The 17,682-nt window shown below is 35.1% G+C and overlaps 1 protein-coding gene across 6 annotated transcripts in view; it reads right to left on the bottom strand.

Annotated features, from left to right (window-relative positions):
* The window catches only part of CFH (complement factor H), a 133,437-nt gene that overhangs the window by 7,987 nt on the left and 107,768 nt on the right, over positions 1-17,682 (bottom strand). For 2 of the 6 annotated variants that reach the window (XM_028851648.2, XM_078002024.1), the window contains exons 18-21: positions 17,368-17,541; positions 16,102-16,278; positions 14,519-14,695; positions 12,145-12,327 (exon numbers count right to left, since the gene is read on the bottom strand). In XM_028851648.2, the coding sequence (XP_028707481.2) occupies positions 12,145-12,327; positions 14,519-14,695; positions 16,102-16,278; positions 17,368-17,541 (711 nt within the window). Of the gene's footprint in view, positions 1-5,603; positions 5,998-12,144; positions 12,328-14,518; positions 14,696-16,101; positions 16,279-17,367; positions 17,542-17,682 lie in introns of those variants that run through there. The other 4 variants (XM_078002022.1, XM_078002030.1, XM_028851641.2 and 1 more) reach the window with 3 other exon arrangements.

The raw sequence follows: 17,682 nt of genomic DNA, 5'->3' as shown, positions 1-17,682 counted from the left end.
TTTTGAGGAACCTCTATAGAGTTTTCTACAATGACTGTAACAATCTTCATTCCCACTCATAATGTAAAAGTGTTTCCTTTTTTCCACATCCTAAGAAACAGTTGTCACAGAGCACCAGTGAAATTACTGAAAAATTTATAGAGACGAAACCCCAAAAGAAGTCAGCAGTTGACAAAGAGATAACTCATTTTAGGCAGAGGCAAGACAATGCTAAGAATGAAGCCCACAGCGGCAGATTAGCCACACTAATTTGGGAGAAAAAAATAATTTTGCTCATACCTGGATTAAAGAGAACTGACGATTGAGAGCAGAATTAATAGTCAACACCATAATTAGTTAACCTTACAAGTTCTGATGGAAAAAATAATGTTAAAGCAAAATTTTCATTCAATGAGAGCCAAGACCATTGCACCCAGATGAAGTGTAGTAGACAAGAGAATAGTGCTTTTTTGTTTTTTGTTTGTTTGTTTGTTTGTTTGTTTTTGAGACGGAATCTCCCTGGATTGCCCAGGTTGGAGTGTTGTGGGGCAATCTCAGTTCACTGGAAGCTCTGGCTCCCGGTTCCCACCATTCTCCTTCCTCAGCCTCTCCAGTAGCTGGGACTTCAGGCATCTGCCACCTCACCTGGATAATTATTTTATTTTTAGTAGAGACGGGGTTTCACCCTGTTAGCCAAGATGGTCTTGATCTCCTGACCTGGTGATGCGCCCACTTCGGCCTCCCAAAGTGCTGGGATTACAGGCATGAGGCACGGCGCCCGGCCAACAAGAGAACAGTTTTTAATGGAAAGTGTATTAAACAAGTGGGAACAAGAACCTGAAACATTTCTTCAAAGATCTGTAACAAAAGCTGAAACATGGGTTTATCAGTATGATCCTGAATACCAAGCATAATCGAAGAAATGACACAGCAAAGGTGGAAGTGGTCCAATGAAAACAAAAGCAGAACAGTCAGGCAAAAACATCACGGCAACAGTCTGTGAGATGGCCAAGGCATTTCACTTGTTGAGTTTCTGGAAGGCCAAAGAATAACATATACTTCTTAAGAGAATGTTTTGAGAAAGTTTTCAAAGCTTTAGCAGAAAAATGCCCAGGAAAACTTCATCAGAGAGTCCTCCTCCACCAGAACAATGCTCCTGCCCCTTCCTCTCATCAAACGAAAACAGTTTTGTGAGGATTTTTATGGGAAATCATTGAGCATTCCTATATTACAGTCCTGATTTGCCTTCCCCTGACTTTTTTCTTCTGCCTAATTTAAAAAAATCTTACAAAAGGTACCCATTGTTTCAGTTAATTACGTAAAAAAGACTGCTTAACATGGCTATATTCTCAGAACTATCGATATTTTAGGGATGGACTAAATGGCTTGTATCACTGTTTACAAATGTGTGTTGAACTTGATGGAGCTTATGTTAAGAAATAAACTGTATTTTTTAAATTTTCTTATTTTAATTCAATTTTCCATGAATATTATCAAGTGCCTTTATATATGCATGAGTTTGTTTAGGAGCTTTTAATTCTGTCTATGTATCTTTTTTGTGTCAGGACTAAACTGTTCTGATTATTACAGATTTGTAGTGTAATTTGAAACCAGAGAGCATGATAGTGTGCTGTCTCTAGCTTTTTTCTCTTGTAAGGCTGCTTTAGCTATTTGGTGTCTCTTGTTCTATATTAATTTAATTTTTTTTCCATTTCTGTGAAAGATGTGTTTAGAGTACTGACAATATTGCATGGAATCTGGAGGTTTAAGTATTGAAGACAATTTTATAATATTGATTCTTTCGATCCTTGAAGACAGGACATCTTTTCATTTGTGTTTTCTTCAATTTCTTTAATCAATATTTTCTAGTTTTCGGAGTACAGGACTCTCATCTCCTTGCTTTGATTTAGTCTCAAGTATTTTATTATTTTTGATGCTATTGTAAATTTTATTTTTTTTCAATTTCTTATTTCAATAGTTTGCTGTTAGTGTATAGAAATGTAACTGACTCTGTCTGTAGATTTTGTACACTGCAACTTTAATGAATTGGTTATTAGTTTTAGCAGGGTTTGGTGAAGTCCTTGGGTTTTCTGTGTATATATAATGAGATCATGTCATCTGCAAACAGAGACAACTGTCTTCTTATCCAATTTCCAGGCCTAATAGCTCTAGCCAGAATTTCCAGCACTATGTTGAACAGAAGTGATGAGATTGAGCCTCTTTGTTTTTGTTTTTGTTTTTTTCTTTTTTTTCTGATCATAGAGAAAAATGTTTCAACTTTTCACTCTTGAGTATAATTTTAAATGTGAACTTGTGATATATAGTGAGCTTGTGATATACAGCCTTTATTGTCTTGGGGTAATTTCTTTTCTGCCTAATTTGTTGAGACTTTTTATCATGAAAGGATGTTGATTTTTGTTAAATGTCTTTTCTTTATCTATTGAGATGAATATACAACTTCTGTGTTTCGTTCTTTCAGTTTGGTGTGGAACAGTAATTGATTGGTGTATGTGTACTATCTTTACATCCCAGATATACACCCCCTTTCATTATGGTGAATGATCCTTTTAGTGTGTTGTGTTCACTTTGCAAGTGTTTTGTTGAGCATTTTTGTCTCTATATTCATGAAGAATATTGACCTATAATTTTTTTGTAGTATTCATGTGTGGCTTTGGTGTCAGTGTGATTTCAACCTCATATAATAAAATTGAGAGTTCACTCTTAAATTTCTTGGCAGAATTTGAGAAGGATTAGTGTTGATTCTTTAAATGTTTGCTAGGATTCCATCCGTCGTGAAGCCACTAGTTTTTTTCTCTCTTTTTTCTTGATGATACACTTTTTATTACTTGTTCATTTTTCTTACTCATTACTGTTCTGAATTAATTTTGTATTTCTTTATGCTTCAGTAATCTTAGTGGGTTGTGGGTGGCTACGAATGTGTCTGTTTCCACTAGGTTATCCAACAGTTATTGTTGGCATATAACTGTTCATGGTGGTCTCTTCTGGTTTTTGGTATTTCTGTGTTATCAGTTACAATGTTTCCTCTTTCATTTATAAGTTTATTTGTTTGTTCCTTCTCTTTGTTTTAGTTCAGCTAAAGTTTTGTCAATCTCATTTATGTTTTCAAAAGCCAACTTCAAGTTTTGTGGATCCTCACTATTATTTTTCCAGCCTGTTTTTTTTTTTTTTTTCTGTTCTGTACCTTATTGTTTTTGTTGTTGTTGTTGTTGTTGTTTTTCCCACCACCTTTGGGTTAATTTTTTTTTTTCATTTTCTAGTTTCCAGAGATACAAAGATACTTGCTTTATTGGGATCTTCATGGAGTCATTCATGTCTCTAAACCTTCCTTTAAACTGCTTTTGTTGCATACCATATGCTTTTTAGTATGTTGCTTTTCCATTTTTGTTTGTCTCAAGATATTTTTAAATTTCCCTTTGAATTTCTTCATTGCTCCATTGGTTGTTCAGGATCATGTTTAATTTCCATGTATTTGTGAATTTCCTAACATTTCTTCTGCTGTGGTTTTCCAGTTTCATATCACAAAGCTTAAAAAATTTGTATGTAATTTCAATCTTTTTAAAAATGTTTAAGACTTGTTTTGTGGCCCAACATAAGATCTATATTGGAGACTGTACCTTGTGTACTTGAGAAGAATGTTTATTCTACTGTTGTCAAATGGAATGTTCTATGTAGGTCTGATAGGTCCATTTGTTCTAGCATATAGTGCAAGTCCAATTTTTTATTGATTTCTGTATAGACTGTCTATCCATTGTTGAACGTGGGGTATTGAAGTCCCCTACTATTATTTCATTGTTGTCTATTTCTTCCTTTAGATGTATTAATGTTTGCTTTATAGGTTTCATTGCTCCCATGTTGAGTGCGTATATACTTGCAATAGTTACAATCTATTTGTGAATTGACTCCTTTATTACTATATAATGACCTTCCTTGTTTCTTTTTACAGGTTTGACTTAAAATTTGATTTTAGTTAATGTTAGTATAGCCACCCTGCTTTCTTTTGGTTTCCATTTACATGGAACCTATTTGTTTATCCCTATGCTGTGCTATGGTCTGCATGGTAGTGCCCCTTCAAAATTTGTATGTTACATCCTCATCACTATGGTGATAGTATCAGAAAGTGAGTCCTTTTTAGGTGATTAGGTCATGAGGATCCCACCCTCAGAGACTGGATTAGTCTTTTTACAAAGAAGAGTCATGGAACTCCCCTGCCCTTTCCACATTGTAAGGACAGAGTGGGAAGGCACCATAGCGGGAAGGCACCAGTAAACAGGGAGCAAGCCCTTACAAGACATCAAATCAGTTGGCATCTTAAGCTTGAAAATCTCAGCCTCTAAAACTGTGTGAAATAAATTTCTAGTTTTTATAAATTAGCCAGTTTATGGTAATTTCTTAAAGTGGCCCAAATGTACTAAAACAATTTAGGAATAAATGTATATTCCTAAGTGTTAACACTGCTGTCAACATAACTTGCTAATTATAACAAATGTCCTTGAGGTTTTTGAAATCTGGCTTTCCTCAACTCAAGTAATTTATCTAAATCAGGATCACTAACAAGGGGACAGCCTAAGTATATAAGCCACCTGATTTTACACAATAAGATGTAATAAGGTAGCATTAAATCATATTTGTGTTGTATTTTTGATATCTTTACTTTTCATATAATGGCTTCACCTCCTTTATGAGTTTAAAATGTTCCTAGTCAAAAATGATTTTACCTAACTAGTGCTGATTAAAGTGAATGAATATAAAAACTACATTTCAGAACCTTATTATTGAAATTTCCAAAACTCAGAACTCTTCTACTCCAAATATAGTTGAGGCTATTTGATGTTAAGATCATTACCAATGACGTCTTTATCATTCTCAACATGCACAGCCTTGCTTGTTAGACTCATTATTTTAAAATAAATTGTGTTTTTGTTTCAAAACTGATATATGTTAAAAGTAGAAAATTCAGAGAATGCTGATATATACAAAGGAATTAAACCATAACGTTTACCCCTACTATCTCTAAACACACACACACACACACACACATATATGTATATACACACACACACATATATATATACACACACACACACACATTTATCTATAGTTTTAAATTTACTGGCAATATTTTTTCTAAGACATTAATTCAGGGCAAAAGTATTGTGTTTCCGTGTTTGCAGGTGAGTGCACACAAGTATGTTATAACTGATACTATATTGTTATTTTTTGTATGTTTATGTCATACTATTCATATACCAAATTACATTTTAATTCCTCTTTATGATTAGTTTGCATTATTATGTGTGCTAGATTGACATCTGATAGAAGTATCTACATTTCATCAGTTTTGGTGAATTTATGTATTGATAAATAGTAATTACTTTTATTTTATTTCCAACATGAGTTGAGACTTGACTTGGTTTTTACCTCTTTGTAAAGTTATATAATTTGGAAACCAGAGACAATGATATGTTTTCCATTTACTGTAAAATAATGAGCCTCAGAAGCTATGAAGGAAGCTTTGAGAGATTTAAGAGTGATGAACAGAAATAAAGTCGGAAAAATTGCATCTAATTTCTTGCCACAAAAATTTTATGAACTAGACACAACAGTTAGTTTTCCAAGTTTTAATATGGTGCTTTAAAGATGAGAGCCACCGGTCTCAGATTATAATTACATTTACACAAATTAACCCGAAAATGTACTAATGAATAAAAAGGAGTAAAACAATACTTAAAAAATGAAATTGAGAACTGATTTAATACTAAAGTTCTGAATAAAGGTGTGCATTTTATGATCGATAATGTCTTTTTACACAAGTTGGATACTTCAGTTTCCCATCCTGACATGTTGTTCGCAACGGGTGAGAGTTTGATGAAAGATAATATCCAGATCTACACTTAAATTCAACTGGTTCACCTGTTCTCGAATAAAGTTTCTCTTCGGCTTTCCATTTCAATGTTATGTTATATTTTTCCATAATTTCTGGGGATATAACACATGCATCTGAAAATAGAAAACAGTAAACATAAAACATTAAGTAGTATGCAAATCTTCATAGACTTTCAGGTTTTCAAGTAGTCAGGATGGTTGAGGAATTATTTCTCAAAATACTATCCAAACTGACTATGTAAAAACATCATATTGATTTAAATAAAGTTAAAATGGTAATCGATGTGAAAATGAAGTTCTGTGTTTAATGCTTGAGAATTAGAGGTGTGTTATCAAAGATTCATTACATCAGTTGTCATTTTAGGATCCCTGCATTTTAGAACTTATCATTGATGCTTTTGTTTAATTAAGATATTGGTCAAAGAGTACAAACTTTCTGCTATAATATGAATAAGAACTTGGAATCAAACACAGAGATCTAGTGATATTTATAGTTAATAATATTGTATTGTTTATTTGAAAATTGGTAAGAAAGCAGATTTTAAATGTCCTCACCACAAACACACACACACACATACGCACACACCCACCTGCACCCAATGGCAAGCATAGGTGATGAATAATGTGCTAATTAATTTGACTGTGGTTATCACTGTAGTATAAATATAGCAAAACAGCATATTGTCAAACATGAAAATATATTTTTATATGTCAACAAAATGCTTTAAAATAAAATATAAATATAATAAGAAAAATTATTTTTATTTATTTTTATTATACTTTAAGTTCTAGGTTACATGTGCACAATGGGCAGATTTGTTACATATGTAAACATGTGCCATGTTGGTGTGTTGCACTCATTAACTCGTCATTTACATTAGGTATATCTCCTAATGCTATCCCTCCCCACTTCCCCCACCCCAGGACAGGCCCCAGTGTGTGATGTTTCCCATCCTGTGTCCAAGTGTTCTCATTGTTCAATTTCCACCTATGAGTGAGAACATGCGGTGTTTGGTTTTCTGTTCCTGTGATAGCTTGCTGAGAATGACGTTTTCCAGCTGCATCCAAGACCCTACAAAGGACATGAACTCATCCTTTTTATGGCTGCATGGTATTCCATGGTGTACATGTGCCACAGTTTCTTTTTTTCTTCTTTTTGAGACTGAGTCTCGCTCTGTCGCCCAGACTGGAGTGCAGTGGAGGGATCTCAGCTCCCTGCAGCTCCGCCTCCCGGGTTTACGCCATTCTCCTGCCTCAGCCTCCTGAGTAGCTGGGACTGCAGGCGCCCGCCACTTTGCCCAGCTAGTTTTTTGTATTTTTTTAGTAGAGATGGGGTTTCACCGTGTTAGCCAGGATGGTCTCGATCTCCTGACCTCGTGATCCACCCGTTCCAGCCTCCCAAAATGCTGGGATTACAGGCTTGAGCCACCTTGCCCAGCCCCACATTTTCTTAATCCAGTCTGTCATTGATGGACATTTGGGTTGGTTCCAAGTGTTTGCTATTGTGAATAGTGCCCCAATAAACATACGTGTGCATGTGTCTTTATAGCAGCATGATTTATAATCCTTGGGTATATACCCAGTAATGGGATGGCTGGGTCAAATAGTATTTCTAGTTCTAGATCTTTGAGTAATTGCCACACTGTCTTCCATAATGGTTGAACTAGTTTACAGTCCCACCAACACTGTAAAAGTGTTCCTATTTCTCTACATCCTCTCCAGCACCTGTTGCTTCCTGACTTTTTAATAATCGCCATTCTAACTGGTGTGAGGTGGTATCTCATTGTGGATTTGATTTGCATTTCTCTGATGGTGAGTGATGATGATCATTTTTTCATGTGTCTGTAGGCTGCATAAATGTCTTCTTTGGAGAAGTGTCCGTTCCTATTCTTTGCCCACCTTTTGATGAGGTTGGTTATTTTTTTCTCATACATTTTTTGAGTTATTTGTAGGTTCTGCATATTAGCCCTTTCTCAGATGAGTAGATTGCAAAAATTTTCTCCCATTCTGTAGGTTGCCTGTTCACTCTGATGGTAGTTTCCTTTGCTGTGCAGAGGCTTTTCAGTTTAATTAGATCCAATTTGTCAATTTTGACTTTTCTTGCCATTGCTTTTGGTGTTTTAAACATGAAATCCCTACCCATGCCTATGTGCTGATTGGTGTTGCCCAGGTTTTCTTCTAGGGTTTTTTGGCTTTGATCTAACACTTAAGTCTCTAATTCATCTTGAATTAATTTTTGTACAAGGTGTAAGGAAGGGATCCAGTTTCATCTTTCTACATATGGCTAGCCAGTTTTCCTAGCACCATTAATTAAATAGGGAATCCTTTCACTATTTCTTGTTTTTATCAGGTTTGTCAAAGAACAGATGGTTGTAGATGTGTGGTATTATTTCTGAGGCCTCTGTTCTGTTCCATTGGTCTATATCTCTGTTTTGGTGTCAGTTCCATGATGTTTTGGTTACTGTAGCCTTGCAGTATAGTTTGAAATCAGGTAGCGTGATGCCTCCAGCTTTGTTTTTTTGGCTTAGGATTGTCTTGGCAATGCAGGCTCTATTTTGGTTCCATGTGAACTTTAAAGTAGTTCTTTCTAGTTCTGTGAGAAGAAAGTCATTGGTAGCTTAATGGGGATGGTATTGAATCTATAAATTACCTTGGGCGGTATGGCCATTTTCACGATATTGATTCTTCTTATCTGCGAGAATGGCATGTTCTTCCATTTGTTTGTGTCCTCTTTTATTCCATTGAGCAGTGGTTTGTAGCTCTCATTGAAGAGGTCCTTCACATCCCTTGTAAGTTGGATTCCTAGGTATTTCATTCTCTTTGAAGCCATTGTGAATGGGAGTTCACTCATGATTTGGCTCTCTGTTTGTCTGTTATTCGTGTATAAGAATGCTTGCAATTTTTGCACCTTCATTTTGTATCCTGAGACTTTGCTGAAGTTGCTTAACAGCTTTAGGAGATTTTGGGCTGAGACGATGGGGTTTTCAAAATATACAATCATGTCATCTGCAAATGGGGACAATTTGACTTTCTCTTTTCCTAATCTAATACCCTTTATTTCTTTCTCCTGCCTGATTGCCCTGGCCAGAAATTCCAACATTATATTGAATAGGAGTGGTGAGAGAGGGCATCACTGTCTTGTGCCCGTTTTCAAAGTGAATGCTTCCAGTTTTTGCCCATTCGGTATGATATTGGCTGTGGGTTTGTCATAAGTAGCTCTTATTATTTTGAGATATGTTCCATCAATACGGAATTTATTGAGAGTTTTTAGCATGAAGGGCTGTTGAATTTTGTCAAAGGCGTTTTCTGTATCTCTTGAGATAATCATGTGGTTTTTGTCTTTGGTTCTGTTTATATGCTGGATTGCATTCATTGATTTGAGTATATTGAACCAGCCTTGCCTCCCAGAGATGAAGCCCACTTGATCATGGTGAATAAGCTTTTTGATGTGCTGCTGGATTCGGTTTGCCAGTATTTTACTGAGGATTTTTGCATAGATGTTCATCAGGGATATTGGTCTAAAATTCTCTTTTTTTGTTGTGTTTTTGCCAGGCTTTGATAACAGGATGATGTTAGCTTCATAAAATGAGTTGACAAGGACTCCCTCTTTTTCTATTGATTAGAATAGTTTCAGAGAATGGTACCAGTTCCTCCTTGTACCTCTGGTGGAATTCAGTTGTGAATCCCTCTCGTCCTGGACTTTTTTTGGTTGGTAGGCTATTAATTATTGCCTCAATTTCAGAGCCTGTTATTGATCCATTCAGGGATTCAACTACTTCCTGGTTTAGTCTTGGAAGGGTGTATGTGTCCAGGAATTTATCCATTTCTTCTAGGTTTTCTAGTTTATTTTTACAGAGGTGTTTAGAGTATTTTCAGATGATAGTTTTTATTTCTGTGGGGTTGGGGGTCATATCCCCTTTATCATTTTTTATTGTGTCTATTGGATTCTTCTCTCTTTTCTTCTTTATTAGTCTTGCTAGCAGTCTATCCATTGTATTTCTCTTTTCAGAAAACCAGATCCTGGATTCACTGAGTTTTTGAAGGGCTTTTTGTGTCTCTCTCTCCTTCAGTTCTGCTCTGATCTTAGTTATATCTTGCCTTCTCCTAGCTTTCCAATGTGTTTGCTCTTGCTTCTCTAGTTCTTTTAATTATAATGTTAGGATGTCAATTTTAAATCTTTCCCGCTTTCCTCTGTGGGCATTTAGTGCTATAAATTTCCCTCTACACACTGCTTTAAATGTGTCCCAGAGATTCTGGTATGTTGTATCTTTGTTCTCATTGATTTCAAAGAACATCTTTATTGCTACCTTCATTTCATTATGTATGCTGTAGTCATTCAGCAGCAGGCTGTTCAGTTTCCCTGTATTTGAGCAGTTTTGATTGTGTTTCTTAATTCTGAGTTCTAGTTTGATTGCACTGTGGTCTGATAAACAGTTTGTTATAAATTCTGTTCATTTACATTTGCTGAGGAGTGCTTTACTTCCAACTACGTGGTCAGTTTTGGAATGAGTGTGATGTGGTGCTGAGAAGAATGTATATTGTGTTGCTTTGGGGTGGAGAGTTCTGTAGATGTCTGTTAGGTCAGCTTGGTGCAGAGCTCAGTTCAATTCCCAGATATCTTTGTTAACTTTCTGCCTCGTTGATCTGTCTAATGTTGACAGTAGGGTGTTAAAGTCTCCCATTATTTTGTGGGAGTCTAAGTCTCTTTGTAAGTCTCTAAGGACTTGCTTTATGAATCTGGGTGCTCCTGTATTGGGTGCATATATATTTAGGATAGTTAGCTCTTCTTTTTGAACTGATTCCTTACCATTATGTAATGACCTTCTTTGTCTCTTTTCATCTTTGTTGCTTTAAATTCTGTGTTAATAGAGACTAAGATTGCAACCCCTGCTTTTTTTGTTTTCTATTTGCTTGGTAGATCTTCCTCCCTCCCTTTATTTTGAGCCTATGTGTGTCTCTGCATGTGAGATGGGTCTCCTGAATACAGTAAACTGATGCATCTTGACTCTATCCAATTTGCCAGTCTGTGTCTTTTAATTGGAGCATTTAGTCCATTTACATTTAAGGTTCATATTGTTATGTGTGAACTTGATCCTGTCATTGTGGTATTAGCTGGTTATTTTGCTCGTTAGTTGATGCAGTTTTTTCCTAGCATCGATGGTCTTTACATTTTAGCATGTTTTTTCAATGGCCAGTACCGGTTGTTCCTTTCCATGTTTGGTGCTTCCTTCAGGAGCTCTTGTAGGGCAGGCCTGGTGGTGAAAACATCTCTAAACATTTGCTTCTCTGTAAAGGATTTTATTTCTCCTTCACTTATGAAACTTAGTTGGGCTGGATATGGAATTCTGAGTTGAAAATTCTTTCCTTTAAGAATGTTGAATGTTGGCCCCCACTCGCTTCTGGTTTGTAGAGTTTCTGCTGATAGATCTGCTGTTAGGCTGATGGGCTTCCCTTTGTGGGTAACCCGACCTTTCTCTCTCACTGCCATTAACATGTTTTCCTTCATTTCAACTTTGGTGAATCTGACAATTATGTGTGTTGGAGTTGCTCTTCTCAACGATTATCTTAGTGGCATTCTCTGTATTTCCTGAATTTGAATGTTGGCCTGCCCTGCTAGGTTGGGGAAGTTCTCCTGCATAATACCATACACAGTGTTTTCCAACTTGGTTCCATTCTCTCCGTCACTTTCAGGTACACCAGACAGATGTAGATTCGGTCTTTTCACATAGTCCCTTATTTCTTGGAGGTTTTGTTCATTTCTTTTTACTCTTTTTTCTCTAAACTTCTCTTTATTTTTGTTTTTAATGAGATGGAGTCTCATTCTTTCTCGCAGCCTGGAGTACAGTGGCACGATCTTGGTTCACTGAAAGCTCTGCCTCCTATGTTCATACCATTTTCCTGCCTCAGACTACTGACTAGCTGAGACTACAGTTGTCCATCACCATACCCAGTTATTATTATTATTTTGTATTTTTTAGTAGAGACGGAGTTTCACCATGTTAGCCAGGATGGTCTTGATCTCCTGACCTCCTGATCTGCCCACCTCGGCCTCCCAAACTGCTGGGATTACAGATGTGAGCCACTGCGCCCAGCCTTAAAGAGAAAAATTTCTAAACTTTACTTTCTAACATAAATATTTGGTAGGCAAGCATTCAACAGAATGATTGTTCAATAATCTGTGATTATTTTGTTACAAAGAGTGAAATTTCAGACTCATCACATTGATTTTTCCTGGGTCCATGTGGATATTAAAGTACTTACGTAAGCATTTTGGTGGATCTGACCATTGTCCGTTTCTACATGTTATTCGCTTGTTACCCTCAAGTTGATACAAGTCCTGGCATTTGTACTCAACTGATGAATCTGGAGCATATACTGACAATGGGAATGAAGTAGTGTCTCCATTGTCAATAGGTGGAGGGGGCCCACATTTTCCTGTAGAATCTAAAAAACATCATTTCATCATTTGATTTATTATGAGAGAAAATCAAACTATGAGTTCAAGTAAGGCAAATACAAACACAGCACTTTATATAATATCAACAGTTTTATGATTTCTGGTGAAAGAAATGAATCCTGGAAGAAATTTTAACCCTTGAAATTGGAAGTAATGTATTTAAGTTCTTTTCTCCTTACTGAAAGAACACATACAATATTACCAAATATTGCTGCTTACAGTAGAAAAGGATTAAGAAATGTCTTTCTGAATGAATATATGTTAAACTAGAAAACTATGACAGAGGAAGTTTCTTATTTTATATTCAACATTCTTTGGAGTAACACTAAAGGACAGAGGTCTTTAAATTGATAATGATTTTTAAAAACCCCATATGAATTATAAAATGGAAAAGTATGTTAAACATTCTTTAAAAACAATGAATATACTTAATAATACATTGGGAGCTGACAGCCAAATAAATCTGTGAACTTGAAGAAAGAGCAATATACAATTCCTGCTCCGAAAATAGACTGAAAACAAAAAACTGAGCTGAGACAGTCAGAAAAATACAAAAACAAATAATGCAGATGCAGAAATAGAAGAGAAAGAATATTGGGCTGGAAAAATGCATAAATAAAGTGATGCCTGAAAACTTCCCATTTTTACCATAAGGCATAAACTTATATTTAAGAAGTTGAGTGAACTCCAAAGATTATAAACACACTGGAATTTATAGCAGCATACATTTTTTTAAAAACTACTTAAAAAAAGAAAAAAATATTGAAAGCAACTATACAAATCCATGCCTTTCCTTGAGGGGATCAACAATTACAGTGATGGTGAGCTTTTCATCTATAACCATGTGGTACAGTTTTCAAGTGTTTAAAGAGCTGTCAACTTCAAATTTTATATCCAGTGACACTATCCTTTACAAGTAAAGGGGTAAATACAGACATTCTTAGAGACAAGGAAACCAGGAGAATTTGTCTCCAGTAGACCTGTGCCTAAAGATTAATAAAGGAATTCTTCAAATTAAAATAAAATGATAAAAATAAGAGCCTGAGACTTTAGGATACTGAAAAAAATAGAATATTACAATGGATAAAAAGAGGAGTCAATATAACAGGATATCTTTTTCCTCATAAATTTTTTCCATTATGTTTGATGTTTGAAGCAAATGAGTTTAATATGGTGCTCAACGTATGTACAGAAAATACTAATGGCATTTATACTTAAAATGTGGAGAGTATAAATGGATCTACATGAAAATATGGTTTCCATATTCCAATTGAAGATTTTAATGTCACTACCAGTAGAGAGTAATATATTATTACATGTATATAGTATTAGCTAGAGCAACAATTTTTTAAAAGGAAGAGAAAAGCTATACAGGAGATACAATCAAAAACAATACACAATACATATGAATCAAAATTAATCTCCTTAATAATTTTCCCCGGACAGAAGAATAGGGAAATAGAACTGAAACTGAGAGGAAACACACAGAAACAAATAAATGACAAGGGCTTAAGTCTTATGTATCAATAATTATTCTAAGTGTAAATGGTCCAAGTTCATCAGTTAACAGATGATGAATGGAAGACTCACTTCAATATAAAATATAGGTAGAGTCTAAGTAAAATAGTGAAAAAAAACCCAACATTAATTTTAAAAAATAAAAGTGGGTAAGATACAATTTCCTTTGTTGGTTTCCCTTACTTCATGTCTACATATTAGAATGACCCAGGAATGTGTGATTAGACTTTTTTTTTTATAAATACAGTCACACACCTTGAAATAAAATCTATATACTGAAGATGCCCATATTTATATCACAATCTATGATCTCTCTTCAACTGCCTATTCCATATCTTAGAATGCACACCACTTATGACTGTCAAATGCACATAATGTATCTTTTATTACATGTATTCCTGAGAAGAGCTAAGTGTTGTAATGCTTAAGATACTTTTTTTTTCAGGTTCCAAGTCTTTTAATTTGGCCGAATCTTTCTCGAAAATAATATACGCTATTACTTGTGCTCTGTTCACAAGAAGAATTGAATTTTAAGCACCATCAATCATTTTATTTGCATTTGAAAAATCTATTAATAAAAATTACCTCTTTTTATTTAAATCAACATATTTTAACCTTGCTATACTCCCCCAAAATATTAAAGGAAATATAATACTCTACCTTTGCATTGAGGTGGTTCTGTCCAGTTTCCGTTTACGCACATCACTTCTTCATCCCCAAACATTTCATAAGGGCTCCTACATTCATAACGTACTCTCTCACCAGATGCATATTTACTCATCTGTCTCGACACTATATGAGCATTTTTTACTGAGGGCGGATCCACACAGGAAGTGTCTGAATAGGAAAAAAGAAGTGGTTCCACCTCGTGTTCGTTTTGAGTAGCCAATCAACTAATACAATTACAAATATATTTCAAGATAAATTTAAAATAAGTAGATAATGTCTTATCAAATATTTTGTTGATTTTGATAAATTTAAATGTAACATTGAGGAAGAGACATAAAACTATTTTTTGTAAGGTACAAGCTTTGATGTTTTAAATTTCTTCTTCATCCTATGCTAGAACATTGTTAGACCTTTTTTTTTTTCCTTCTGGAAACCTGTGTAAATTAAAGTTTTCCTGGATATCTCTCTTTAAGTTTGAGTACAACAAATATTATCATTTCTATTTATTTAACATTAATTCATAAAATGCAAAAAAGTCAGCATATACAGATTATGTGGTATTGGATTGTGCTTTGCAATCATCCTGCTTATACATTTTAGCCTCTTAAAAATAAACACAAATAGACATTTTCTTAGCGAATAAGCAAAGAATTAAAAACACATTTTGAAAATGACCCAAGTTAAAAGAGAGGAAGGATGGTTAATCAAAGGATCTAAATTGGAGATGTGGAAAAGTAAAAGAAAATACTTCTACAATAATAAAAATAACTTCAGATATTTTAATTGCCAATGAATAAGGATACTATGCTGAACAATGCAAAATTCATCAGAGAGTTTCATGTTCATGTGTAGTAATAACAGGCTATAGCAATGCTTTTCACACAGAAGTGTGCATAGAATTTCCTCGAGGGGTTGGTAAAACAGTTTCAGGGTTCTATTTCGAGACTTTTGATTCTGTATGTCTAGAATGAGCTCATGGAATTTTACTTTCATTTCAAACAATCTCCAAGAAGATGATGATGCCACCGGTTTAGCAACTACACTTTGAGAATTATTGAGCTAAGATTAATCATCAAATACTCAGTTCCATCTTTTTATTTTTAGGCATATGCCCACTTTGTCCTGCCCTAAAAAACTTAATTTATGTCCATTTTAATGATGTTAGAGGCAATTCTATATTTTATTGCCTAAGACAGTCTATGTAAATAAATTGTACTTATATATTTATTTTTATATGTATTTATTTTTTGTAGATGGAATCTCGCTCTGTCACCCTGGGTGGAATGTAGTGGCGCAATCTTGGGCCACTTCAGTCTTCACCTCCCTGGTTCAAGTGATTCTCCTGCCTCAGCCTCCTGAGTAGCTGGGACTTCAGATGTATGTCACCATGCCCCGCAATTTTTTTGTATTTCTAGTAGAGACGGGTTTTCACCATGCTGGCCAGGCTGGTCTTGAACTCCTGACCTGAAGTGATCCACTCACCTTGGCCTCCCAAAGTGTTGGGATTACCGGTGTGAGTCACTGGGCCGGGCCCATGCATTACATAAATAAATTTTTAAAATTCATCAAAGTACCTCTGCATGTTGGCCTTCCTGTCCATCTGCTATTAATGCATGTTACAGTACTGGGTCCATCCATTTTGTAATTTGTTGCACAAGTATAAGTCACTTGCTCACCAGACTTATATGAATCCTTCTTCTCTCCCATGGGTTTGGCATTTTCAAAGCTAGGTAAACTGAGGCAATCTGTTTCTGAAATAGGAAAAATATGTATTTATTCAGTAAATCTTTAAAAACAGGTTATATACAATGAATGTAATGTATTCTAATAATAGCGATATATAGAATCAATGAATACTGTACAACATTTTTCTTATAACTTGAGAAAATACACTAGCCTTTTTCTCTTAATTACATTAAATTCTTCTAAATCTATTAAAAATACAAGATAGGAAGGATATTAGAAGCCTCAAGAGATATTGGTAGCCGTAGCACTTGAGATTACACATTTTTTGTTTCACATTATTTTTTGTCCATACTTGCCACCTGATATGGTTAGGCTTTGTGTCCCCACCCAAATCTCATCTTGAATTATAATCCCCAGGTGTTGAGAGAGAGACCTGGTGGGAGGTGATTGGATCATGGAGGCAGTTTCCCACATGCTGTTCTCATAATAGTGAGTGAGTTCTTACAAGATCTGATGGTTTAATAAGTGTTTGGAAGTTCCTCCTTTGCTCACTCCTCTCTCTCCTGCCACCTTGTGAAGAAGGTGCTTGCTTCCCCTTCAATGGTAATTGTAAGTTTCATGACCCCTCCTCAGCCATGCAAAACTGTGACCAATTAAAATTTTTTCTCTTATAAATTACCCAGTCTCAGGAAGTTCTTTACAGCAGTGTGAGAACGGAATAATACACCAATTATGCATGTATTGTATGTATTATTTCCAAATGTTTTGCTCCTGTCAAATGTGAAATACTTATAATAATTTTGTAAATATTTTAGAAAATATACTTATAGGGAGATTGTTGATAAACTGACAGAAGATTGAAGAATGATGAGATTGATGAGTAGAGGCAGTTGTGCCCTAAGAACAGAGATGAGAAGTCTGAGACTATACATCAGAGGATGCTTAAAGTTCACACAAGATGATGTGAAAATGAACCAATTTGGCTTATGAAGTCAAATGTTTTAATTACTAGACTTATAATTTCCCACAACAATCTAGAATATTCAAGAAAACCTTATGAAATTCTAGAGTCACTGTTTTCTTTCTTATTGGTAAGACGTACACTTTGAATGAAGAATATTTATCGTATATATAATAAACTCAATACACCATACTTATGCATGATGGAGGGTGAGACCATTTTTCTCCTAAGCATTTTGCAATTGGAGGTCCATCAATTCCAAAACCTTCAGAACATTTGTACGTAACTTCTTCTCCATACTGATAACTGTCTGAGGTGTGAGCTACAACACCATGAGAAATCTCAGGTGGAGATTTACAAGGAAGGCCTAAAAAATAAAAAACAATGAATTCAGGTTTCACTAACTCAGAAATTTAATTTTATGTGCCTGTTTTTATATTAAGTAGTTTCATTTGAAAATATACAATACAGGAGCTACTAAGACATCACAGAGAACTACACAAATGTT

The sequence above is a fragment of the Macaca mulatta genome, chromosome 1 (assembly GCF_049350105.2).
Source record: "Macaca mulatta isolate MMU2019108-1 chromosome 1, T2T-MMU8v2.0, whole genome shotgun sequence".
NCBI lineage: Eukaryota > Metazoa > Chordata > Mammalia > Primates > Cercopithecidae > Macaca > Macaca mulatta.
Note: the sequence above shows the minus strand (reverse complement) of the source record. Positions and strands in the feature narration are given on the sequence as shown.